The following is a 26,818-nucleotide window of genomic DNA, read 5'->3' on the forward strand; positions in this document are numbered from 1 at the left end:
AGAAGGTGACACATCCAGAGCGTCAGACCCCTCAACTCTGCACTATGGCAGAAGGGGACACATCCAGAGCTTCACATCCCTCAACCCTGCACTATGGCAGAAGGGGACACATCCAGAGCTTCACACCCCTCAACCCTGCACTATGGCAGAAGGGGACACACCCAGAGCTTCAGACCCCTCAACCCAGCACTATGGCAGAAGGGGACACACCCAGAGCTTCACACCCCTTAACCCTGCACTATGGCAGAAGGGGACCAATCCAGAGCTTCACACCCCTCAACCCTGCACTATGGCAGAAGGGGACACATCCAGAGCTTCACACCCATTAACCCTGCACTATGGCAGAAGGGGACACATCCAGAGCTTTACACCTCTCAACCTAGTACAAAGGCAAAAGCCGGTGGCACATCCAGAGCTTTACACCCCTGAACCCTGCACTATGGTAGAAGGGGACACATCCAGAGCTTCACACCCCTCAACCCTGCACTATGGCAGAAGGGGACACATCCAGAGCTTCACACCCCTGAACCCTGCACTATGGCAGAAGGTGACACATCCAGAGCTTCACACCCATCAACCCTGCACTATGGCAGAAGGTGACACATCCAGAGCTTCACACCCCTCAACCCTGCACTATGGCAAAAGGTGACACATCCAGAGCTTCACACCCCTCAACCCTGCACTATGGCAGAAGGGGACACATCCAGAGCTTCACACCCCTCAACCCTGCACTATGGCAGAAGGTGACACATCCAGAGCTTCACACCCCTCAACCCTGCACTATGGCAGAAGGTGACACATCCAGAGCGTCAGACCCCTCAACTCTGCACTATGGCAGAAGGGGACACATCCAGAGCGTCAGACCCCTCAACTCTGCACTATGGCAGAAGGGGACACATCCAGAGCTTCACACCCCTCAACCCTGCACTATGGCAGAAGGGGACACATCCAGAGCTTCACACCCCTCAACCCAGCACTATGGCAGAAGGGGACACATCCAGAGCTTCAGACCCCTCAACCCTGCACTATGGCAGAAGGGGACACATCCAGAGCTTCACACCCATCAACCCTGCACTATGGCAGAAGGGGACACATCCAGAGCTTCACACCCCTCAACTCTGCACTATGGCAAAAGGTGACACATCCAGAGCTTCACACCCCTCAACCCTGCACTATGGCAGAAGGGGACACACCTAGAGCTTCAGACCCCTCAACCCAGCACTATGGCAGAAGGGGACACATCCAGAGCTTCACACCCCTCAACCCTGCACTATGGCAGAAGGTGACACATCCAGAGCTTCAGACCCCTCAACCCAGCACTATGGCAGAAGGGGACACATCCAGAGCTTCACACCCCTCAACCCTGCACTATGGCAAAAGGGGACAAATCCAGAGCTTCACACCCCTCAACCCTGCACTATGGCAGAAGGGGACACATCCAGAGCTTCACACCCCTCAACCCTGCACTATGGCAGAAGGGGACACATCCAGAGCTTCAGACCCCTCAACCCTGCACTATGGCAGAAGGGGACACATCCAGAGCTTCACACCCCTCAACCCTGCACTATGGCAGAAGGCGACACATCCAGAGCTTCACACCCATCAACCCTGCACTATGGCAGAAGGGGACACATCCAGAGCTTCACACCCCTCAACCCTGCACTATGGCAGAAGGGGACACATCCAGAGCTTCACACCCATCAACCCAGCACTATGGCAGAAGGGGACACATCCAGAGCTTCAGACCCCTCAACCCTGCACTATGGCAGAAGGGGACACATCCAGAGCTTCACACCCCTCAACCCTGCACTATGGCAGAAGGCGACACATCCAGAGCTTCACACCCATCAACCCTGCACTATGGCAGAAGGGGACACATCCAGAGCTTTACACCTCTCAACCTAGTACAAAGGCAAAAGCCGGTGGCACATCCAGAGCTTTACACCTCTCAACCCTGCACTATGGCAGAAGGGGACACATCCAGAGCTTCACACCCATCAACCCTGCACTATGGAAGAAGTGGACACATCCAGAGCTTCACACCCCTCAACCCTGCACTATGGCAGAAGGTGACACATCCAGAGCTTCACACCCATCAACCCTGCACTATGGCAGAAGGTGACACATCCAGAGCTTCACACCCCTCAACCCTGCACTATGGCAGAAGGAGACACATCCAGAGCTTCACACCCCTCAACCCGGCACTATGGCAGAAGGTGACACATCAAGAGCTTCACACCCATCAACCCTGCACTATGGCAGAAGGTGGCACATCCAGAGCTTCACACCCGTCAACCCTGCACTATGGCAGAAGGGGACACATCCAGAGCTTCACACCCATCAACCCAGCACTATGGCAGAAGGGGACACATCCAGAGCTTCAGACCCCTCAACCCTGCACTATGGCAGAAGGGGACACATCCAGAGCTTCACACCCCTCAACCCTGCACTATGGCAGAAGGCGACACATCCAGAGCTTCACACCCATCAACCCTGCACTATGGCAGAAGGGGACACATCCAGAGCTTCACACCCCTCAACCCTGCACTATGGCAGAAGGGGACACATCCAGAGCTTCACACCCATCAACCCAGCACTATGGCAGAAGGGGACACATCCAGAGCTTTACACCTCTCAACCTAGTACAAAGGCAAAAGCCGGTGGCACATCCAGAGCTTTACACCTCTCAACCCTGCACTATGGCAGAAGGGGACACATCCAGAGCTTCACACCCATCAACCCTGCACTATGGAAGAAGTGGACACATCCAGAGCTTCACACCCCTCAACCCTGCACTATGGCAGAAGGTGACACATCCAGAGCTTCACACCCATCAACCCTGCACTATGGCAGAAGGTGACACATCCAGAGCTTCACACCCCTCAACCCTGCACTATGGCAGAAGGAGACACATCCAGAGCTTCACACCCCTCAACCCGGCACTATGGCAGAAGGTGACACATCAAGAGCTTCACACCCATCAACCCTGCACTATGGCAGAAGGTGGCACATCCAGAGCTTCACACCCGTCAACCCTGCACTATGGCAGAAGGGGACACATCCAGAGCTTCACACCCCTCAACCCTGCACTATGGCAGAAGGTGGCACATCCAGAGCTTCAGACCCCTCAACCCTGCACTATGGCAGAAGGGGACACATCCAGAGCTTCACACCCCTCAACCCTGCACTATGGAAGAAGTGGACACATCCAGAGCTTTACACCCATCAACCCTGCACTATGGCAGAAGGGGACACATCCAGAGCTTTACACCTCTCAACCCTGCACTATGGCATAAGGTGACACATCCAGAGCTTTACACCCCTCAACCCAGCACTATGGCAGAAGGTGACACATCCAGAGCTTCACACCCATCAACACTGCACTATGGCAGAAGGCGACACATCCAGAGCTTCACATCCCTCAACCCTGCACTATGGCAGAAGGGGACACATCCAGAGCTTCACACCCCTCAACCCTGCACTATGGCAGAAGGGGACACACCCAGAGCTTCAGACCCCTCAACCCAGCACTATGGCAGAAGGGGACACACCCAGAGCTTCACACCCCTTAACCCTGCACTATGGCAGAAGGGGACCAATCCAGAGCTTCACACCCCTCAACCCTGCACTATGGCAGAAGGGGACACATCCAGAGCTTCACACCCCTCAACCCTGCACTATGGCAGAAGGGGACACATCCAGAGCTTTACACCTCTCAACCTAGTACAAAGGCAAAAGCCGGTGGCACATCCAGAGCTTTACACCCCTGAACCCTGCACTATGGTAGAAGGGGACACATCCAGAGCTTCACACCCCTCAACCCTGCACTATGGCAGAAGGGGACACATCCAGAGCTTCAGACCCCTGAACCCTGCACTATGGCAGAAGGTGACACATCCAGAGCTTCACACCCCTCAACCCTGCACTATGGCAAAAGGTGACACATCCAGAGCTTCACACCCCTCAACCCTGCACTATGGCAGAAGGGGACACATCCAGAGCTTCACACCCCTCAACCCTGCACTATGGCAGAAGGTGACACATCCAGAGCTTCACACCCCTCAACCCTGCACTATGGCAGAAGGTGACACATCCAGAGCGTCAGACCCCTCAACTCTGCACTATGGCAGAAGGGGACACATCCAGAGCGTCAGACCCCTCAACTCTGCACTATGGCAGAAGGGAACACATCCAGAGCTTCAGACCCCTCAACCCTGCACTATGGCAGAAGGGGACACATCCAGAGCTTCAGACCCCTCAACCCTGCACTATGGCAGAAGGGGACACATCCAGAGCTTCACACCCATCAACCCTGCACTATGGCAGAAGGGGACACATCCAGAGCTTCACACCCCTCAACTCTGCACTATGGCAAAAGGTGACACATCCAGAGCTTCACACCCCTCAACCCTGCACTATGGCAGAAGGTGACACATCCAGAGCTTTACACCCCTCAACCCTGCACTATGGCAGAAGGGGGCACATCCAGAGCTTCACACCCCTCAACCCTGCACTATGGCAGAAGGTGGCACATCCAGAGATTCACACCCCTCAACCCTGCACTATGGCAGAAGGGGACACATCCAGAGCTTCACACCCCTCAACCCTGCACTATGGCAGAAGGTGACACATCCAGAGCTTCAGACCCCTCAACCCAGCACTATGGCAGAAGGGGACACATCCAGAGCTTCACACCCCTCAACCCTGCACTATGCCAGAAGGTGGCACATCCAGAGCTTCACACCCCTCAACCCTGCACTATGGCAGAAAGGGACACATCCAGAGCTTCACACCCCTCAACCCAGCACTATGGCAGAAGGGGACACATCCAGAGCTTCACACCCCTCAACCCTGCACTATGGCAGAAGGTGACACATCCAGAGCTTTACACCCCTCAACCCTGCACTATGGCAGAAGGGGACACATCCAGAGCTTCACACCCCTCAACCCTGCACTATGGCAGAAGGGGACACATCCAGAGCTTCACACCCCTCAACCCTGCACTATGGCAGAAGGGGACACATCCAGAGCTTCACACCCCTCAACCCTGCACTATGGCAGAAGGGGACACATCCAGAGCTTCACACCCCTCAACCCAGCACTATGGCAGAAGGGGACACATCCAGAGCTTCACACCCCTCAACCCTGCACTATGGCAGAAGGTGACACATCCAGAGCTTTACACCCCTCAACCCTGCACTATGGCAGAAGGGGACACATCCAGAGCTTCACACCCCTCAACCCTGCACTATGGCAGAAGGGGACACATCCAGAGCTTCACACCTCTCAACCCTGCACTATGGCAGAAGGGGACACATCCAGAGCTTCACACCTCTCAACCCTGCACTATGGCAGAAGGGGACACATCCAGAGCTTCACACCCCTCAACCCTGCACTATGGCAGAAGGTGACACATCCAGAGCTTCACACCCCTCAACCCAGCACTATGGCAGAAGGGGACACATCCAGAGCTTCACATCCCTCAACTCTGCACTATGGCAGAAGGGGACACATCCAGAGCTTCACACCCCTCAACCCTGCACTATGGCAGAAGGCGACACATCCAGAGCTTCACACCCGTCAACCCTGCACTATGGCAGAAGGGGACACATCCAGAGCTTCACACCCGTCAACCCTGCACTATGGCAGAAGGGGACACATCCAGAGCTTCAGACCCCTCAACCCAGCACTATGGCAGAAGGTGACACATCCAGAGCTTCACATCCTTTAACTCTGCACTATGGCAGAAGGTGACACATCCAGAGCTTCACATCCTTTAACTCTGCACTATGGCAGAAGGGGACACATCCAGAGCTTCACATCCTTTAACTCTGCACTATGGCAGAAGGGGACACATCCAGAGCTTCACACCCATTAACCCGACACTATGGCAGAAGGGGACACATCCAGAGCTTCACACCCCTCAACCCAGCACTATGGCAGAAGGGGACACATCCAGAGCTTCACACCCCTCAACCCAGCACTATGGCAGAAGGTGACACATCCAGAGCGTCAGACCCCTCAACTCTGCACTATGGCAGAAGGGGACACATCCAGAGCTTCACATCCCTCAACCCTGCACTATGGCAAAAGGGGACACATCCAGAGCTTCACACCCCTCAACCCTGCACTATGGCAGAAGGTGGCACATCCAGAGCTTCACACCCGTCAACCCTGCACTATGGCAGAAGGGGACACATCCAGAGCTTCAGACCCCTCAACCCAGCACTATGGCAGAAGGGGACACATCCAGAGCTTCAGACCCCTCAACCCTTCACTATGGCAGAAGGGGACACATCCAGTGCTTCACACCCATTAACCCTGCACTATGGCAGAAGGGGACACATCCAGAGCTTCACACCCCTCAACCCTGCACTATGGCAGAAGGTGACACATCCAGAGCTTCACACCCCTCAACCCTGCACTATGGCAGAAGGTGACACATCCAGAGCTTTACACCTCTCAACCCTGCACTATGGCAGAAGGGGACACATCCAGAGCTTCACACCCCTCAACCCTGCACTATGGCAGAAGGGGACACATCCAGAGCTTCACACCCCTCAACCCTGCACTATGGCAGAAGGCGACACATCCAGAGCTTCACACCCATCAACCCTGCACTATGGCAGAAGGGGACACACCCAGAGCTGCACACCCCTCAACCCTGCACTATGGCAGAAGGTGACACATCCAGAGCGTCAGACCCCTCAACTCTGCACTATGGCAGAAGGGGACACATCCAGAGCTTCAGACCCCTCAACCCTGCACTATGGCAGAAGGGGACACATCCAGAGCTTCACACCCCTTAACCCTGCACTATGGCAGAAGGGGACACATCCAGAGCTTCACACCCCTCAACCCTGCACTATGGCAGAAGGTGACACATCCAGAGCTTCACACCCCTCAACCCTGCACTATGGCAGAAGGTGACACATCCAGAGCTTCACACCCCTCAACCCTGCACTATGGCAGAAGGGGACACATCCAGAGCTTCACACCCCTCAACCCTGCACTATGGCAGAAGGGGACACATCCAGAGCTTCACACCCCTCAACCCTGCACTATGGCAGAAGGTGACACATCCAGAGCGTCAGACCCCTCAACTCTGCACTATGGCAGAAGGGGACACATCCAGAGCTTCACATCCCTCAACCCTGCACTATGGCAAAAGGGGACACATCCAGAGCTTCACACCCCTCAACCCTGCACTATGGCAGAAGGGGACACATCCAGAGCTTCACACCCATCAACCCTGCACTATGGCAGAAGGGGACACATCCAGAGCTTCACACCCCTCAACCCAGCACTATGGCAGAAGGGGACACATCCAGAGCTTCAGACCCCTCAACCCTGCACTATGGCAGAAGGGGACACATCCAGAGCTTCACACCCATTAACCCTGCACTATGGCAGAAGGGGACACATCCAGAGCTTCACACCCCTCAACCCTGCACTATGGCAGAAGGGGACACATCCAGAGCTTCACACCCCTCAACTCTGCACTATGGCAGAAGGGGACACATCCAGAGCTTTACACCTCTCAACCCTGCACTATGGCAGAAGGGGACACATCCAGAGCTTCACACCCCTCAACCCTGCACTATGGCAGAAGGGGACACATCCAGAGCTTCACACCCCTCAACCCTGCACTATGGCAGAAGGTGACACATCCAGAGCTTCAGACCCCTCAACCCAGCACTATGGCAGAAGGGGACACATCCAGAGCTTCACACCCATCAACACTGCACTATGGCAGAAGGTGACACATCCAGAGCTTCAGACCCCTCAACCCTGCACTATGCCAGAAGGTGACACATCCAGAGCTTCACACCCCTCAACCCAGCACTATGGCAGAAGGTGGCACATCCAGGAGCTTCACACCCCTCAACCCTGCACTATGGCAGAAGGTGACACATCCAGAGCTTCACACCCCTCAACCCTGCACTATGGCAGAAGGGGACACATCCAGAGCTTCACACCCATCAACCCTGCACTATGGCAGAAGGGGACACATCCAGAGCTTCACATCCCTCAACCCTGCACTATGGCAGAAGGGGACACATCCAGAGCTTCACACCCCTCAACCCTGCACTATGGCAGAAGGGGACACATCCAGAGCTTTACACCTCTCAACCCTGCACTATGGCAGAAGGGGACACATCCAGAGCTTCACACCCCTCAACCCTGCACTATGGCAGAAGGTGACACATCCAGAGCTTCACACCCCTCAACCCTGCACTATGGCAGAAGGGGACACATCCAGAGCTTCATACCCCTCAACCCTGCACTATGGCAGGAGACACATCCAGAGCTTCACACCCCTTAACCCTGCACTATGGCAGAAGGTGACACATCCAGAGCTTCACACCCCTCAACCCTGCACTATGGCAGAAGGTGACACATCCAGAGTGTCAGACCCCTCAACTCTGCACTATGGCAGAAGGGGACACATCCAGAGCTTCAGACCCCTCAACCCTGCACTATGGCAGAAGGGGACACATCCAGAGCTTCACACCCCTTAACCCTGCACTATGGCAGAAGGGGACACATCCAGAGCTTCACACCCCTCAACCCTGCACTATGGCAGAAGGGGACACATCCAGAGCTTCACACCCCTCAACCCTGCACTATGGCAGAAGGGGACACATCCAGAGCTTCACACCCCTCAACCCTGCACTATGGCAGAAGGTGACACATCCAGAGCTTCACACCCCTCAACCCTGCACTATGGCAGAAGGGGACACATCCAGAGCTTCACACCCCTCAACCCAGCACTATGGCAGAAGGGGACACATCCAGAGCTTCACACCCCTCAACCCAGCACTATGGCAGAAGGGGACACATCCAGAGCTTCAGACCCCTCAACCCTGCACTATGGCAGAAGGCGACACATCCAGAGCTTCACACCCATCAACCCTGCACTATGGCAGAAGGGGACACATCCAGAGCTTCACACCCTTCAACCCTGCACTATGGCAGAAGGGGACACATCCAGAGCTTCACACCCATCAACCCTGCACTATGGCAGAAGGGGACACATCCAGAGCTTCACACCCTTCAACCCTGCACTATGGCAGAAGGTGACACATCCAGAGCTTCACACCCCTCAACCCTGCACTATGGCAGAAGGGGACACACCCAGAGCTGCACACCCCTGAACCCAGTACTATGGTATTATTATGTTATAAATTTGGCCATCATGTAAGAAATCCCTACATACACGTACAAAACACATATCCATGAAAGCTATAAATATACAAACACTCCGGGATTTCCCTGAAGATTGTTAGGAATCACAGGCCTGATTTTTTTTTTCTATTCTCACCGGTAGAAAACTGAATTCCAGAAACCTACAAGTTGGAGTGAGGGCGACACTAGCGGTCAGTGTGTGACCGATCCTGGCAAACAATCCGTTAATTACATTATAAAAGTGATTATATATTTGCTAGGATATGAAAGTCGATCCAGCATGGGATGCAGAGATTCCTTCCACACTGCACAAACATACTGATAGGGACTTTAGTTTGTGAGCCTCGATGGGGACAGAGTTGCCAATGTATCTTAAGCGCTGTGGAATTAATGGCGCTAGATAATTGAATAAATAATAATAATAATAATAATAATAATGTTAATACATAATTGTAAGATTTTTGTGTACTCACCGTAAAATCTCTGAGCCTTCATTGGGGGACACAGCATGGTCCTGTCCCCCCCAATAAGGCGAGAAAATAAAAATAATAATAATAATAATTACTAATAAATTATATTATTTTAATATTTTAATACAAAATAATAATAATAATTACTAATAAATTATATTATTTTAATATTTTAATAATAAAAAATAATAATAATAATAATAATAATAATAATAATAAAACTAAAAATAATTATTAATAATAATAATAAAATATAATAAATAATAATACTAAAATATTATAATAATAAATAATATTTTCTAGTTCTGTCCCAGTTACTGGTCTAATTCCCACATAGCAGTGTCCGGGCCATCTGCTGTAAAGACCTGCAATATGGAAGAGTTCAAGAAAACAGAACTGTGCTGAAATTCCCTTTTCTTTTTTTATTTGCCACAGTGAAAAAGCAGAACTCAACTCGGACATTTCTTGGTTGAATCCAAAAAGAGTCACGTCAGAGAAGAAACTCCTGCAAATATCCGCCTGCACAGCGCCATCTAGTGTCCACAGTCAGAACTGCAGATGTAGCAAACCGCGTTTGCGAAATACGTTACTAGTTTGTCTATCGGACGAGTGGGATGGTTTGTAATGACACTTTACCTTTTGTTTGTACAGATTATTTCTTCTGAAGTTGTGCCGTGTACAAGGGCAGCATAACAGTAGTGCTTTACGGAAAGAATCCTGCGTGTACAACCCGACTCCATCGCTGCACAGTCACGTGTTCACAGAAAGGATCACAGGGTGCTATATAGTTTACATTTTTAGGGCTATAGGTGTTTTTTCATGTTTGAAAAATACCAAATACTTGACCATTTTAAAGGTGGGTCAGTCTAAATTGACATACCTCAAGACGGTCCCACGTCACCCATAGGCGCTAATGTTTGTTCCCGGTGGGTGCAAGATCATATTGAATTAGTATCAAAAAAAAAAAAAAAAAAAAAAAAAAAAAAACAAACAGTATAGCCTCATACGATTCAAGAAAAATTGTTCTCGTCCTGAACCTTCCTGTTACTTATGGTTAAACCCCCCCCGCCCCCCAAAAAATACAAAACAAAATTGGTGGTTTCCCTTCTGTATAGTAAAAGCTCTGGCTGTAGGTGTGACTGGTCAATCCAGCTGATGACACCACGTTAAAGGGAATCTGTCACCAGGGTTTGCCACCTAATCTGAAAGCAGCATAATTTAGGGGCAGAGATCCTGATTCCAGCGATGTGTCACTTCCTGGACTGCTTAGTTTAGTTTTAGAGGACTACTTGGCGTGCTGCAGGTGGTACCTAGCATATTCCTGAGCTCTGTATAACTGCTAGATCTGCAGCAGAGATAACATTGATTTTATCAAAATGACAGCAAACAGCCCAGTAAGTGATACATCGCTGGAATCAGGGTCTCTGTCTCTACATTATGCTGCTCTCAGATGGGGGAGAAAAAACCTGGTGACAGATTCCCTTAAAAAGTCCCATGAACCAAGATTACTACATTAGGAAGTATGGAGGGCTTATCACCAAAGAATCAGGCAGCCAATGCAACTTGGTGATAGGAGTTTCCCATTGAGCTTATTTTTCCCCCTATGTAATGAAATTAAACTGAACCTGTCAGGTCCCCTATGCACCCAGAACCACGAGCAGTTCTGGGTGCATACTGCTAATCCCTGCATCTAGTAACATATGTAAAGAGATCTTTAGAAAACGTATTTCTAAAGATTCTTTATGATATGCTAATGAGGGCAGGGACTAGTCACAAGGGCGTTATTTCCCCCTGACTAGTCTGCCCTCTTAGCATGTTAGCACGCCCCTGTGGTCATCTACATGGACACGCGTACCTGTGTCAGTTGTCACCGCCTCCAAACACTGGGTTTAGGGTCAGTGCCCATGATCAGAAGTTCCTGGCACTTCCAGTCCAGAAGTGTCGGGGATTTCTGATCATGTGCACTGACCCTAAGCCCGGCATCTGAGGCTGTGACAACTGACACCGGTACGCGTGTCTATGCAGATTACGCTGGACATTGAATAGCATGTTAGCACGCCCCTGTAGGCTTTTTCTAAAGATCTCTTTATCTATGCTACTAGACGATGGGACAGTCAGGCAGGGACCAGAAATATGCACCCGACAGGTTCATTTTAATAAACTGCAGTCAAGTACTGTACCTGCCCAGCGCTGGGAGTGGATATGGACTGATGTGATATGATTGCATGTGATTACTGGGATCTTTACCCTCTCTGAACCTGCAGAGGCTGCAGCTCCCCGATGGCTGCACCTTGTGGAGTGAAGTACTTCAGTAACTCCTTGGCGTCCAGCAGCGTGATCCCTTCTTTCTGGATGTCCTTCCGGACGAGCAGCTGATCCGCTGAACTGGTGAGTATGGACGCCCTGGGGAGAAGCAGAGAAATACAGAACCGCCAACATGTGAGACCAAACCAAAATGATAGCAGTGCAGACACCAAACTAAGCAGACACCACAGTTACACAGCATTGAGAGATACATTAGCTGAGGCTAGAGTTATTTTTTTTTTTTTTTCTTTAAAACAAAAAGTGTCCAGCTTTTTCTTTATTTATAAAAGTTGTTCTAATGTCAGCCATTTCTACCTCTTGTGTAGAGTGACTGCTCTAACTGTAAAGAACCACTTCCTATTTAGCTGCCGGAATCTCCTTTCTTCCACTCACAGTGAGCGTCCCCTGGTCTTACTCCTCCCAAAGACAAAACTAAGTTTATATATGAGAAAGATGTCTCACATGGGAGGCCTTCCTTCCCTTGTAATAATCTAGTTGCTACTTTTGAACTGAACAACTTCCTAAAATTTCAAAACTGGATCCCATATTCCAGATGTGGCCTTACAAGTGATTTATAGAGGGGCAACAATACGTTGGGATCACGGGATCTAATCTCTTTTTATACACCCTTAAATCTTGTTTGCTTTAGCAGCTGCTGCCTGACATTGAGTGCTGCGGCTCAGCTTATTTGTAATGAGAACAGTCCTTCTCCTGTTCTGTAGTCCCGAGCTTACTTCCATTTAATGTATTCGTAGCTATAGGATTACTCCGTCCTCGGTGCATTAAGGTTGCTTTACACGCTGCGACATCGCTAGCTATCTCGTTAGCGATGTGATACACCAGATCACAGATGCAATCTGCCGAGATCGCACATGTGACCGGCGCTATGAAAATGACCTATGTGCGATCTCGGCAGATCGCATCTGTGATCTGGCGTGTCAAATCGCTAACGAGATCGCTAGCAATGTTGCAGCGTGTAAAGCACCCTTTACTCTACATTTATCAACAATAAATCTCATTTGCCAAGTGTCTGCCCATTCTGACATCTTATCCAGATCGTTAGTTAAAAACTGACCTTGACTGTAAAATATGTCCTACATAGTTTGGTGTCATCAGCAAAGACTGATACTTTACTCATTTCTATCCACAAGATCATTAATAAAAGATTAAAAAGAATCAGTCCTAGCACAGATCCCTGCGGTCCCCACTGCTGACTATAGCCCAATTAGAGAATGGACCATTTACAACTCGTTTCCAATCTCTTAACCAGTTCTTCACCCTCGTGCATCCAGTGTACCGGTCAAGTTATTTTCTACAGAACCAAATGGATGTCTGTTTAATGGAATCTGTACCTTATTCTCTGCTTTATTTTCTCTAGATTTTCCAGATTCTGCAGGACATTTCTTTCGGGCCACTCAGACGAGTTAATGTGACTTAAGGAGATTTTATCAGACCCTTAATAGAAAAGGAAAAATACAATCAACATATTAATCTAATAAATGCAGCAAATGTCATCTACACAGTTGTGATTACAGAAGCGTTCATTTTTGGAAAACTAATATATTCAGCATCTCTCACCCTTTACTAAGACTTTTTGGATTTACCGTATTTTTCGGACTATAAGATGCACCTTTCCCCCCCATATGTTGGGGGAAAGTGGGGGTTGCGTCTTATGGTCTGAATTTAGGGCTGCGGCCGGGAATGAGGGTGCTGCGGTGGAGCGGGTCATCGGGGGCACGAGCAGGCTGTAGCAGCGCCTGCCGTGACCACGTGAGCCCGCTCATTACATATGCACGCCCATCCTCCCGCCTATCATCCCTCAGCACTGAAGCCCGCGCTGTCAGGTGGGCGGGATGATGGGCGGGGGATGCGCGCATACTAAACAGCCGGCCGGGATCACCCCTGGCAACTACAGCCTGGTGTGATCATGTGCGGCTGTATTCACTGCTCCACGCACATCATCATCAGCGCGGGGTGCAGTGAATCAGTACGGCATACTCACCGGCCACTCCCCTGCAGCATCGCGATGTCCTCCAGTCTGCCGGTCAGCTGATCTGTGTAGAAAGCGGTGAGCACAGCGATTAAGTCATCGCAGTGCGCGCCGCTAGTCACGCAGCTCAGCTGACCGGCAGACTGGAGGACATTGCGATACTGCAGGGAAGTGACCGGTGACTGCTCCACAGATCAGCGGCGCTGCTGCCGCCACAGACAGGGGGAGGAGCAATGCTGCATGGAGCGAGGAAAGGTGAGTATAAACGTTTTGTTTGTGTGTGATACAGGATACAGGCCATATATCAGGATGGGGGTATATATAGCAGGATGGATGGGGGTAAATAGGATGGATGGGGGTAAATAGCAGGATGGATGGGGGTATATAGCAGGATGGATGGGGGTATATAGCAGGATGGATGGGGGTATATAGCAGGATGGATGGGGGTATATAGCAGGATGGATGGGGGTATATAGCAGGATGGATGGGGGTATATAGCAGGATGAGGGCATATACCAGGATGGCAGTATATAGCAGGAGAAGGGCATATTCCAGGATGGCAGTATATACCAGGATGGGGGCATATAGCAGGATGGGAATATAAACCAGGATGGGGGTATATAGCAAGATAAGGGCATATACCAGGATGGGGTACATATATACAAGGATGGGGATCATATACAAGGCAGGAGGATCATTACCAGGATGGGATACCTTAGCAGAGAATTTGGGGACATTACCCCCATAACAGTGTCAGCAGCAGATCTTTGCCCAATAACAGTGCGTCATGACCACATTTTTTGCTTAAAATTTTATTTTCCTATTTTTCTCCTCTAAAACCAGGGTGCGTCTTATAGTCTGAAAAATACGGTAGACTATTTAGAGCCACTGCAGATACTGATGGGTCAATGGAGTGCAAAAGGATAGATTCAGCAGAGAGTTGCGGGATATAAGAAGAAGCGGCAATTCTTAAGTGAAGAGTCTTAAAGGGTCATAGAAGTGATGGCCTCTAACTATAATCTCACATTATGATTGTTGAGGGTCCTGTCTCTGTGACACAAACCAATCGTATCATTTAAAGGGATGGTTCACTACTCTACAATAAAGGCAACATCTCTGTAAACTGATAGGTAAGGCTTTTTCTAAATACCTTGTTCAGCCAATTTTGTCTCCGAGTGGCTCTATTGTGGTCTCGTCCCCATGAGTTCCGGTGAGGTCACATCAACTTCCAGTTGACCTGACATCACCGAGGCCGGCTCCAGTCCCCCTGAGGGACTGTGCTGTGGGCAGAGTGTCACCGCTCATCACAGCCCAGCATCAGTCCTGCAGTGAAGGGGAGAATGTGTGACATGCTGCGCGGTGACGCTGGGCTGTGATGAGCGGTGAACCTCTGCCCACAGCCTGGTCACTCAGGGAGACTGGGACCGGCCTTGGTGATGTCAGGTCAACTGGAAGTTCACATGACATAACCGGATCTCAAAAGGTCACGGATCCCGGGGGGATTCACTTCATGGGGAAGAATGGACCGCAATAGAGCACTGCTCAGAGGCAGAATTCGCTGAACAAGGTATTTAGAAATAGCCTTCCCTATCAGTTTTACAGGGATGTAACCACTATTGCAGAGTAGTGAACCACCCATTTAAAGGAAACCTGTTTTTCGGCGTATAAGCGGCGGCCACCACCAGTGGGCTCTTATATACAGCATTCTAACATGCTGTATATAACAGCCCAGGCCGCTGTGTAAATCATAAAAAACACTTTATAATACTCACCTAATGGTTGCTCTGCGGTGGAGTTGGGACAGATGGGAGTCTCAGTTGTCCAGTGCCGGCGTCTCCTCTTTCGGCCATCTTTGCCATCCTTCTGTAGCCGGGGTGCACGACGCGTCCGATGTCATACACGCTCGCCGGCATTGAGGTCCTGCACAGGAACACTTTGATCTGTCCTGAGCTAACGGCCACCTTCAATAGGGCTGTTAGTACTTCTAATTTTGTATACACCTGAGGAAGGGGATATGGTCCAGCCTCGAAACGCTTAGCGCCAATTCTTCCTGGTCTTCTCTCAGTGATTGCAGTGCCTGTACTCTCCTGCCCTTTCGTGTGAGTTTCCCCTGAGTGGACCAGCAGCCATCAGATTTTATCAGCCTATCCTGTAGATACGTTAAAGGGAACCTGTCATCAGAAATTTTGCTTTAAACCTAAAAGTTTCCCCCTCTGCAGCTCCTGGGCTGCATTCTAGCAGGTTCCTGTACTTTTTGTGGCCCCTTTTAAACCAAATTAAATACTTTATAAACTTGTACCTTTTGCTATGTAAATTTTGTAAATCGTCCATGGGGGCGGGCTCTCTGCTGACCGTTGCTGTTCCTCCAGCAGATTTACGCCGCCCCCCCCCAACTCTGAATTTCATATCTCAGGACGCCGCCCCTGGGCGCTCGTGGTCCCGCGCATGCGCTGTGCGACTGTAGCAGTACTGTGCAGTGTGTGCATGTGTGACCGCTGGTGACGTTTTGCGCAGGCACGAGGTTATGGGCTGCGCTGTGAGTGTCATCAGCAAGTGCCGCCCATAACCTCGTGACCGCACTTTCCCCTCTTCCTCCATCGTTCTGCGCAAGCGCTTGCTGGCCAGATGAGCCGACGTCACCTCTTTCCCATCTTGCCCTGCTGCAGGGTAAGATGGGAAGGAGGTGACGTCGGATCATTTGGCCGGCGAGCGCTTGCGCAGAACGCTGGAGGCAGTGGGGGAAAGCGCGTCCACGAGATTATGGGCGGGCACTTGCAATGCAATCACAGCGCCGCCCATAATCTCGTGCTTGTGACACACGTCACCAGCGATCCTGGCGTTGGCGACACCTCGGGCGCAGTGGGCGGCGTCCTGATGGATGAAATGGAGCGTGGGGGGATGGCGTCAATGTGCTGGAGGAATAGCAACGGTCAGCAGAGAGCCTGCCCCCATGGACGATTTACAAAATTTACATAGCAAAAGGTACAAGTTTATAAAATATTTAATTTGGTTTAAAAAGGGGCCACAAAAAGTACAGGAACCTGCTAGAATGCAGCCCAGGAGCTGCAGAGGGGGAAACTTTTAGGTTTCAAGCTAAATTTCTGATGACAGGTTCCCTTTAATGTTTCCATCCCAGGAGGGTGCAAGCCGATCTATACAGGCGTAATGAATGTAATTTTTTAACCCCTTACCTCATCAATACTCTTTACTAAAGAAAAAACTTTTATGACATCCTAACAAAAAAAAAACAAAGAAAAAAAAACGCAAGCTGAATATTGCCCATTGTCAACTATTGGAGTGTTGCATGAGCAGACGTCATTTGTCTCCAGCTTTAAGGAGCTAGAATGATTTTACTGATTTACAAAATATATTTTGTTTACAATTCAAATCAAATTCACCAAGTCCAGCGAGCGGAGAAAATCTTGATTGAAGGCATTTACCTGCAGGGGGCGCTCTTTGTACACTTGGGTCACAGTCGCTGTTGCTTAATTTGCTCTCAAAATTCCTTAGCACGCCTTCTCGGGTCAGCTTTAATAAGGTCTTTAAGGAGTTCACATTGACCGGGGCGGGCAGCTGTCCCTCTGGCCTTTCTGAAAGATCAATAAGAGAAAAAATATTTTATGTAATTTCCATGTAAGGAATTAATCATCATAATAAAACCATAAAGTTTCCAATTTGCCCCATGTGAGGCTGTCTGCGCCCTTCGGTACTTACGGAGATACTCGTTGACGGCTAAACTCTGAGCCTGAGCCAAGCACTTCTCTCTCTTCATAAGATGATCCCCATGGAAAAGTGGAAGTAACGTCAGCGAGCCAAAATCTGAGAAAAAAAAAAATTTAAAAAAATTTAATAATTTATCCTTTTTCTTAAGAAGTCATCTTTTGGACCTTGCCGGGTCGGATAGGTGCACAGTACCCGTAGGGCATCTGTCCTGATAAATGGGAAAACACTTGTGTAGGATACCTTACGGTCAAGACCTGCGAAGGTGGTGATGGCAATCTTGCCTGACTACGTGGAGGCAAACCATAGAAAAATGTCCCATTAAAATGTAACTTTTAATAAATACTTTAAAAAGTCAAAAGACCATCTTAAATCAGAATAAACAAAAATTTAGATCCTGCAGAGTGTATGTATAATAGCACAAAAACCCAGGCGGGAGAGTTAGAATGTTAACTGGCCCTAAATAAGCCCTAATAGAACTCTCCCTACCTAGCAATGGAAGGTATGACGCCCTAAAGGTTATGGCGCCAACATACACCGACGAGAAACCCTATATAGCCCTGTTCAGCCCTGCACAGATCAAAAAGCACAAATATATACAAAAGACCACCATCTAAATAGGACGGCATGGTGGCTCAGTGGTTAGCACTGCAGTCTTGTGGTGGCTCAGTGGTTAGCACTGTATGGTGGCTCAGTGGTTAGCACTGCAGTCTTGCAGCGCTGGGGTCCTGGGTTCGAATCCCACAAAGGACACCATCTGCAAGGAGTTTGTATGTTCTCCCCATGTTTGCGTGGGTTTCCTCCCACACTCCAAAGACATACAGATAGGGAATTTAGATTGTGAGCCCCAATGGGGACAGTGTTCCTGATGTATGTAAAGCGCTGCGGAATATGTTAGCGCTATATAAAAAAAAAAAAAAAAAAACTTATCTGAAACAGTTTTGTCCAGAGGCAGCGTCCCGACGCGTTTCCTCCCAGGTATAGCCGGGATTCATCAGGGGACAGTCAGAGGTTCTGGAGCCAATGCAGCGATACCCCTGAAATTTCAGATAAATGGTGCAAGAGGGACCCTATTCGAGCTGCTTATATGTACACTATGTACTCTTCCCGAAAACCATGTCAGAATTGTGTGTATTTATATATTATATATATGTATATGTATGTGGTATATATATATATATATATATATATATATATATATATATATATATATATATATATATATATATATATATATATATACCACATACATATACATATATATAATATATAAATACACACAATTCTGACATGGTTTTCGGGAAGAGTACATAGTATATATGTATGTGTATATATATGTGTATATATATATATATATATATGTGTATATATATATATATATATATATATATATATGTGTATATATATATATATATATATATATGTGTATATATATATATATATATATATATATATGTATATATATATATATATATATGTGTATATATATATATATATGTGTATATATATATATATATGTGTATATATATATATATATATATATATATATATGTGTATATATATATATATATATATATATATATGTGTATATATATATATATATATATATATATATATATATATATATATATATATATATATATATATATATATGTGTATATATATATATATATATATATATATATATATATATATATATATATATATATATATATATATATATATATATATATATATATATACCACATACATATACATATATATAATATATAAATACACACAATTCTGACATGGTTTTCGGGAAGAGTATATATATAATTTCTTCCCCATTTGGATTTTTCCCCCCCCAAGTTTCAGTAGATGGTGGTAAACTGGTTTAAAACAAAAACAAACAAAAAAAAAACCATAAAAAAAAAACAACCCACCTCAATTGCAATCTAGCACAGATTAGCTTTCAAAAAAAAAAAAAAAAATAATAATTGGGTCTGATAAAGTCTTTAACCCCTTCAGCCCCAAGCCTATTTTGACCCTAAAGACCAGGCCATTTTTTGCAATTCTGACCAGTGTCACTTTATGAGGTTATTAGTGATGAGCGAGTATGCTTGTTACTACTCGGTACTCGCACGAGTATCGCTGTACTCGGGCTACTCGGCGGGGACCAGAGTAATCTCGCAATACTCGTGCTGTACTCGTGGTCTTCATGTTGGCGCTCTCTTTTTAGAGCCAGCCCTTATGCAGGGATTGGCTGGCAGACCACTGCAATGCCACAGCCCTGTTGTGGAATTGCAGTGATTGGCCGGCCCTCACAGCATGACCGTGCCTTTCGCCCGACACTTCCCCGCTCGGCTACGGCCCCTCCCGCACTCCACTCCGCGTGTATATATATATGCACGCTTACACACACACACACGCACGTTTTTTTTTTTAATTTACAGTTTTATGGTTTCTACATGCTGCCGGTGGTCATTTCAGAATAATACTCGGGTCCCCCATAGGATAACATTGGGCTCGGTGCTCGGGCCGAGTACACGAGTATCTTGGGATGCTCGGCCCGAGCCTCGAACACCCGAGCTTTTTAGTACTCGCTCATCACTAGAGGTTATAACTCTGGAACGCTTCAGCGGATCCCAGTGATTCTGAGACTGTTTTTTCGTGACATATTGGGCTTCATGTTAGTGGTAAATTTAGGCCGATATTTTTTGTGTTTCTTTGTGAAACAAACAGAAATTTCGCGAAAATTTTGAAAATTTTGTAATTTTCGAACTTTGAATTTTTATGCTCTAAAATCAACGAGACATATGACACAAAATAATTACATTTCCCACATGTCTACTTTACATCAGAACAATTTTGGGGGAAAAAAAAATAAAAAATTAAGGAAGTTATAGGGGTTCAAAGTTTATGAGCAATTTCTCATTTTTACAACAAAATTTACAAAGCCACATTTTTTTAGGGACCACATCACATTTGAAGCGATTTTGAAAGGTCTACATGACACAAAACACCCAAAAGTGACACCATTCCAAAAACGGCACCCCTCAGGCTACTCAAAACCACATTCAAGGTGGTTATTAACCCTTCTGGTGCTTCACAGTAACTAAAGCAATGTGGAAGGAAAAAATGAACATTTTACTTTTTGCAACAAAAATGTTAATTTAGCCTCAAATATTGCATTTCACAAGGGTAGCAGGATTAAATGAACCTCCAAAATTTGTTGGGCAATTTCTTCTGAGCACGCAGATACCTCATATGTGGCGAAAAACCACTGTTTGGGCGCACCGCAGTACTCGGAAGGGAAGGAGCGTCATTTGACTTTTTGAACAGAAAATTAGCTGGAATCGTTAGCCGCACCATGTTGAGTTTGGAGAGCCCCAGAGGTGCCGAAACAGTGGAGCTCCCCCACATGTGACCCCATTTTGGAAACTAGACCCCTCATGGAATTTATCTAGAGGTTTATTGAGCACTTTTAACTTTTGTGAAGCCCCCAGAGGATCATAGAGTTGAGCCGTGAAAATAAAAAAAAAAAAAATTTTTTACCACAAAATTGTTACTTTAACCAGGTAGCTTTTTTTTTTCACAAGGGTATCAGGTAAAATTGCACCATAAAATGTATGGTGCAATTTCTCCTGAGTACACAGATACCTCATATGTGGTGGAAATAAAATGTTTGGGCGTACAGCAGGGCTCAGAATGCAAGGAGCGTCATTTGACTTTTCAAACGGAAATTTGTCTGGGATAATTAGTGTATTCCATGTTGTGTTTGGAGACCCCCTGAGGTGCCGAAACAGTGGAGCTCCCCCACATGTGACCCCATTTTGGAAACTAGACCCCCCCCCCCATGGCATAGAAAAAAAAAAACAAAACAGGGCGCACGCACGAATGTTCTGCAAAAAAAAGGGGGGGGGGGACTAGGTGGGATGGAAAAAATAAGTCCTGTCCAAAGTCGAGTACGACTGCAGGACGCTTGCTGATCAGGTTCCATAATTGTTTAAGTTTTTTTTTATGTTTTTTTTATTTGGGGTGCACAAAAAAAGCAAAAACTAGAGCAACAATTACGTACCTGATCAGCCAATCACGTAGCTGATCAGCACTTGGCGGCAATTGGGTGGGGGAAGAGGGGGTGGGGGAGAGGGAGTGGGAGATGCGATTGGGGATAGTTAGAAAAGAGCCACGAACAATACTTACAGGATGGATCAGAACAGCGGCAGATGGGGGGCGGCAGATAGGGGGGCAGCGGCATATAAAGGGAGCATCTGTGATTGTGAGACAGAGGCGGCTGGGATAGGGTGGAGGGGGCTGGGATAGGGTGGGGGCGGATGGGAGAGGGCGCAGTGGATGCAGGAGCGGTGGAGGATGGGGTGAAGTGGGGATGGGGGGGATGGGAAGTGGGAGGTGAGATTGGGGATAGTTACCTTACAGGATGGATCTAGGCAGTAGGATCACAGGAGATGAAGGAGGCAGCAGATCGGGGAGGGTGAGCATAGCACAGATCACGGGGGAGACAGGGGAGGGAGAGCGGGGAGCACAGATCACGGGGGAGACAGGGGAGGGAGAGCGGGGAGCACAGATCACGGGGGTGACAGGGGAGGGAGCACAGATCACGGGGGTGACAGGGGAGGGAGCACAGATCACGGGGGTGACAGGGGAGGGAGCACAGATCACGGGGGTGACAGGGGAGGGAGCACAGATCACGGGGGTGACAGGGGAGGGAGCACAGATCACGGGGGTGACAGGGGAGGGAGCACAGATCACGGGGGTGACAGGGGAGGGAGCACAGATCACGGGGGTGACAGGGGAGGGAGCACAGATCACGGGGGTGACAGGGGAGGGAGCACAGATCACGGGGGTGACAGGGGAGGGAGCACAGATCACGGGGGTGACAGGGGAGGGAGCACAGATCACGGGGGTGACAGGGGAGGGAGCACAGATCACGGGGGTGACAGGGGAGGGAGCACAGATCACGGGGGTGACAGGGGAGGGAGCACAGATCACGGGGGTGACAGGGGAGGGAGCACAGATCACGGGGGTGACAGGGGAGGGAGCACAGATCACGGGGGGTGACAGGGGAGGGAGCACAGATCACGGGGGTGACAGGGGAGGGAGCACAGATCACGGGGGTGACAGGGGAGGGAGCACAGATCACGGGGGTGACAGGGGAGGGAGCACAGATCACGGGGGTGACAGGGGAGGGAGCACAGATCACGGGGGTGACAGGGGAGGGAGCACAGATCACGGGGGTGACAGGGGAGGGAGCACAGATCACGGGGGTGACAGGGGAGGGAGCACAGATCACGGGGGTGACAGGGGAGGGAGCACAGATCACGGGGGTGACAGGGGAGGGAGCACAGATCACGGGGGTGACAGGGGAGGGAGCACAGATCACGGGGGTGACAGGGGAGGGAGCACAGATCACGGGGGTGACAGGGGAGGGAGCACAGATCACGGGGGTGACAGGGGAGGGAGCACAGATCACGGGGGTGACAGGGGAGGGAGCACAGATCACGGGGGTGACAGGGGAGGGAGCACAGATCACGGGGGTGACAGGGGAGGGAGCACAGATCACGGGGGTGACAGGGGAGGGAGCACAGATCACGGGGGTGACAGGGGAGGGAGCACAGATCACGGGGGTGACAGGGGAGGGAGCACAGATCACGGGGGTGACAGGGGAGGGAGCACAGATCACGGGGGTGACAGGGGAGGGAGCACAGATCACGGGGGTGACAGGGGAGGGAGCACAGATCACGGGGGTGACAGGGGAGGGAGCACAGATCACGGGGGTGACAGGGGAGGGAGCACAGATCACGGGGGTGACAGGGGAGGGAGCACAGATCACGGGGGTGACAGGGGAGGGAGCACAGATCACGGGGGTGACAGGGGAGGGGGCGGGTAGCCGATCACGGGGGTGAGAGGTGTGGGGGGGGGGGGGGGGGAGTGGGCAGCACATCACGAAGGGGAGGGGGCGCCAGCCGATCACGAGGGGGAGTGGCGGGCAGCGCATAACGGAGGAGAGGGGGCGCGCAGCGCATAACGGAGGAGAGGGGGCGCGCAGCGCATAACGGAGGAGAGGGGGCGCGCAGCGCATAACGGAGGAGAGGGGGCGCGCAGCGCATAACGGAGAAGAGGGGGCGCGCAGCACATAACGGAGGAGAGGGGGCGCGCAGCCGATCACGAGGGGGAGGGGCCGGGCAGCAGATCGGGGAGAGCGGTGACACTGTGGCAGACGGAGGAGGGCAGCGGCGGATCGGGAGGTGTGGGGGTGCGAGCAGCAGATACGAGGGGTGGGGGTGCGGGCAGCAGATCGGGAAGACAGGTGGCAGATCGCGGAGGGCAGCGGCGGATCGGGAGGTGTGGGGGTGGGGGTGCGAGCAGCAGATCACGAGGGGTGGGGTGCGGGCAGCAGATCGGGGAGACAGGTGGCAGATCGCGGAGGACAACGGCGGATCGGGAGGTGTGGGGGTGCGGGCAGCAGATACGAGGGGTGGGGGGTGTGGGCAGCAGATCGGGGAGACAGGTGGCAGATCGCGGAGGGCAGCGGCGGATCGGGAGGCTTTTCGCCGGTTTCAAACAGTGTAATGGCGGCACGGCAACTTCCGGGTCCCATGCTCCGGTTACATAACAGCATGGGACCGGAGCTTGTCGCCCTGCCATTGCACTGTATACACTCACTGTGCTGGCGTGCTGCAGGGACGACAAGTGACGGTGACGGGGGCGGTCACCGGCAACAGGTCCATGGCGATTGGAGAGATTGGTCACGAGGCCGATCTCTCCAATCAGAGCTGCTGGAACTGGGGGAGGGTGATCTAGTGAGGTCACCCAGCTCCAGCCAATGGCCAGTGCTACAGCTGCACTGGTCAGGGCTGGATTTCAATGTTTTAGTCATTTTAAATGGCTGGAACATTACAGTGGCTGTGATTGGTTGAGCGGCGTTCGTCAGCCAATCACAGCCTCCGTAGGTCCGGGGAGGAGGCACCACCCCTCCTGAGGTCAGGTACAGGTCCCCTCCTCCCCGAATCTGCGGTTTATGCTAACTTTTCGTAGTCACCGGAGGCTCCGGTGCCGCGATTACGCCATGACGGAAAGATCTGTCCTTGGTCGTTAAGGCCCAGGGCACCATGACGGATCTTTCCATCCATAGTCGTGAAGGGGTTAAATGTAACCAATTTACAGAAGAACCAACAATATATACAGTGGAACCTTGGATTACGAGCATAATTAGTTCCGGGACTGTGCTCTTAAACCAAGTTACTCTTATATCAAAGCAAATATTCCCATAGGAAATAATTTGAACACAGACAATTTGTTCCACAGCCCAAAAATATTCACTGCATTTATGCAAACTTATTACAGTAATAGAATATAATGTTCTGTATTCATATAAAATTACAGTACAGTAATACACAATACATAAAAACAAAAAAGTGAGCCGGAGTATGAGATGGTATACATGGAACTTGTGAGACCATGTTCACACTGGCCATAAGACAAAGCGAAACCAAGGAAAAAATTGTAAAAACATACCCTGCTGTAACTAAATAAAAGCATAGTGCATATAAACATAGGGGACTTAGTAAACACTGTTTTTGATCAAAAAAAGCATAAAGCTATCCCACCAACGCCAAGGTGTACCCAGTTGGGATAGTACCTACACTCTCTAATATTAAAACCTTACCATGGGTCTAAAATAGGCCTCAATGTGGCTAAGGGCTGAGAGCGACCGGGGTCCCAACAGGACACACACAGTCAGGGGGATTCACAGAATGAAATGCCCAGCTGACAATACACAGTACAGTACAGTACAGTAAACATATAAAGCAATTAAACTGCACTTTAGCTTAGAATAGAATTGTTGGTGTGCGGGAGGTACAGTACAGCAGAATGAAAGTACAATACTGTATGCACAAATGCAAATTGATAGACATGCTATATAGTATATACTGTACTGTGCAATAGTATACTGTATACAGTACAGAAAGTTACCTCCAGAGCGCGGTGAGGACAGAACCGGACGTGTGCACGGTGAGGATTTGCCCTTATTGCAAATCATTGCTCTTAAACAAAGTTACAAAATTGTACAAATCTTTGCTTGTCTTGCAAAATGGTCTCAAACCAAGTTACTCTTAATCCAAGGTTCCCCTGTGTATCAATTTTGTCACTAGTTCCTCAGAATCTGTAACAGCTAGTAGTACCTAATGTTATTGTTCCTTCGTATGCAACTATTATGTTATTCTTCTCCTCAAGCGGGCCATGTGATAAGGTGATGCCCTGGAGATTACATCATTATGTTCTCATCAGCAGGGTCTTCATCTCAGTCAACAGTACACAAACAACTATCACCGTTAATGAAGATGACTGCACAGCTCCTGTCACTCTCTTAAGCTGGTGTCACACACAGCGACAACGACAACGATGTTGCTGCTACGTCACCATTTTCTGTGACGTTGCAGCGACGTCCCGTCGCTGTCGCTGTGTGTGACATCCAGCAACGAGCTGGCCCCTGCTGTGAGGTCGCCGGTCGTTGCTGAATGTCCAGCTTCATTTTTTGGTCGTCGCTCTCCCGCTGTGACGCACACATCGCTGTGTGTGACAGCGAGAGAGCGACGAAATGAAGCGAGCAGGGAGCAGGAGCCGGCATCTGGCAGCTGCGGTAAGCTGTAACCACGGTAAACATCGGGTAACAAAGGGAAGGCCTTTCCCTGGTTACCCGATATTTACCTTCATAACCAGCGTCCGCCCTTGCTGCCAGTGCCAGCTCCTGCTCTGTGCACATGTGGCTGCAGTACACGTCAGGTAATTAACCCGATGTGTACTGTAGCAAGGAGAGCAAGGAGCCAGCGCTAAGCAGTGTGCGCGGCTCCCTGCTCTCTGCACTGTGACATGTAGCTGCAGTACACATCGGGTTAATTAACCAGATGTGTACTGTACCTAGGAGAGCAAGGAGCCAGCGCTAAGCGCGGCTCCCTGCTCTCTGCACTGTGACATGTAGCTGCAGTACACATCGGGTTAATTAACCCGATGTGTACTGTACCTAGGAGAGCAAGGAGCCAGCGCTAAGCGCGGCTCCCTGCTCTCTGCACATGTAGCACAGCGACGTTATGATCGCTGCTTCTGCTGTGTTTGACAGCTAAGCAGCGATCATAACAGCGAC

General features: G+C 49.6%; 1 protein-coding gene across 1 annotated transcript in view; it reads right to left on the reverse strand.

Moving 5' to 3' along the window:
• MTBP (MDM2 binding protein) overlaps positions 1-26,818 on the reverse strand; it is a 182,245-nt gene that overhangs the window by 61,552 nt on the left and 93,875 nt on the right. The window contains exons 13-16 of the mRNA XM_075352905.1: positions 17,668-17,772; positions 17,394-17,543; positions 13,316-13,418; positions 11,907-12,062 (exon numbers count right to left, since the gene is read on the reverse strand). Of these exons, the coding sequence (XP_075209020.1) occupies positions 11,907-12,062; positions 13,316-13,418; positions 17,394-17,543; positions 17,668-17,772 (514 nt within the window). The remainder of the gene's footprint in view (positions 1-11,906; positions 12,063-13,315; positions 13,419-17,393; positions 17,544-17,667; positions 17,773-26,818) is intronic.

Source organism: Anomaloglossus baeobatrachus, chromosome 6 (assembly GCF_048569485.1).
Source record: "Anomaloglossus baeobatrachus isolate aAnoBae1 chromosome 6, aAnoBae1.hap1, whole genome shotgun sequence".
In the NCBI taxonomy this organism is placed as follows: Eukaryota; Metazoa; Chordata; class Amphibia; order Anura; family Aromobatidae; genus Anomaloglossus; species Anomaloglossus baeobatrachus.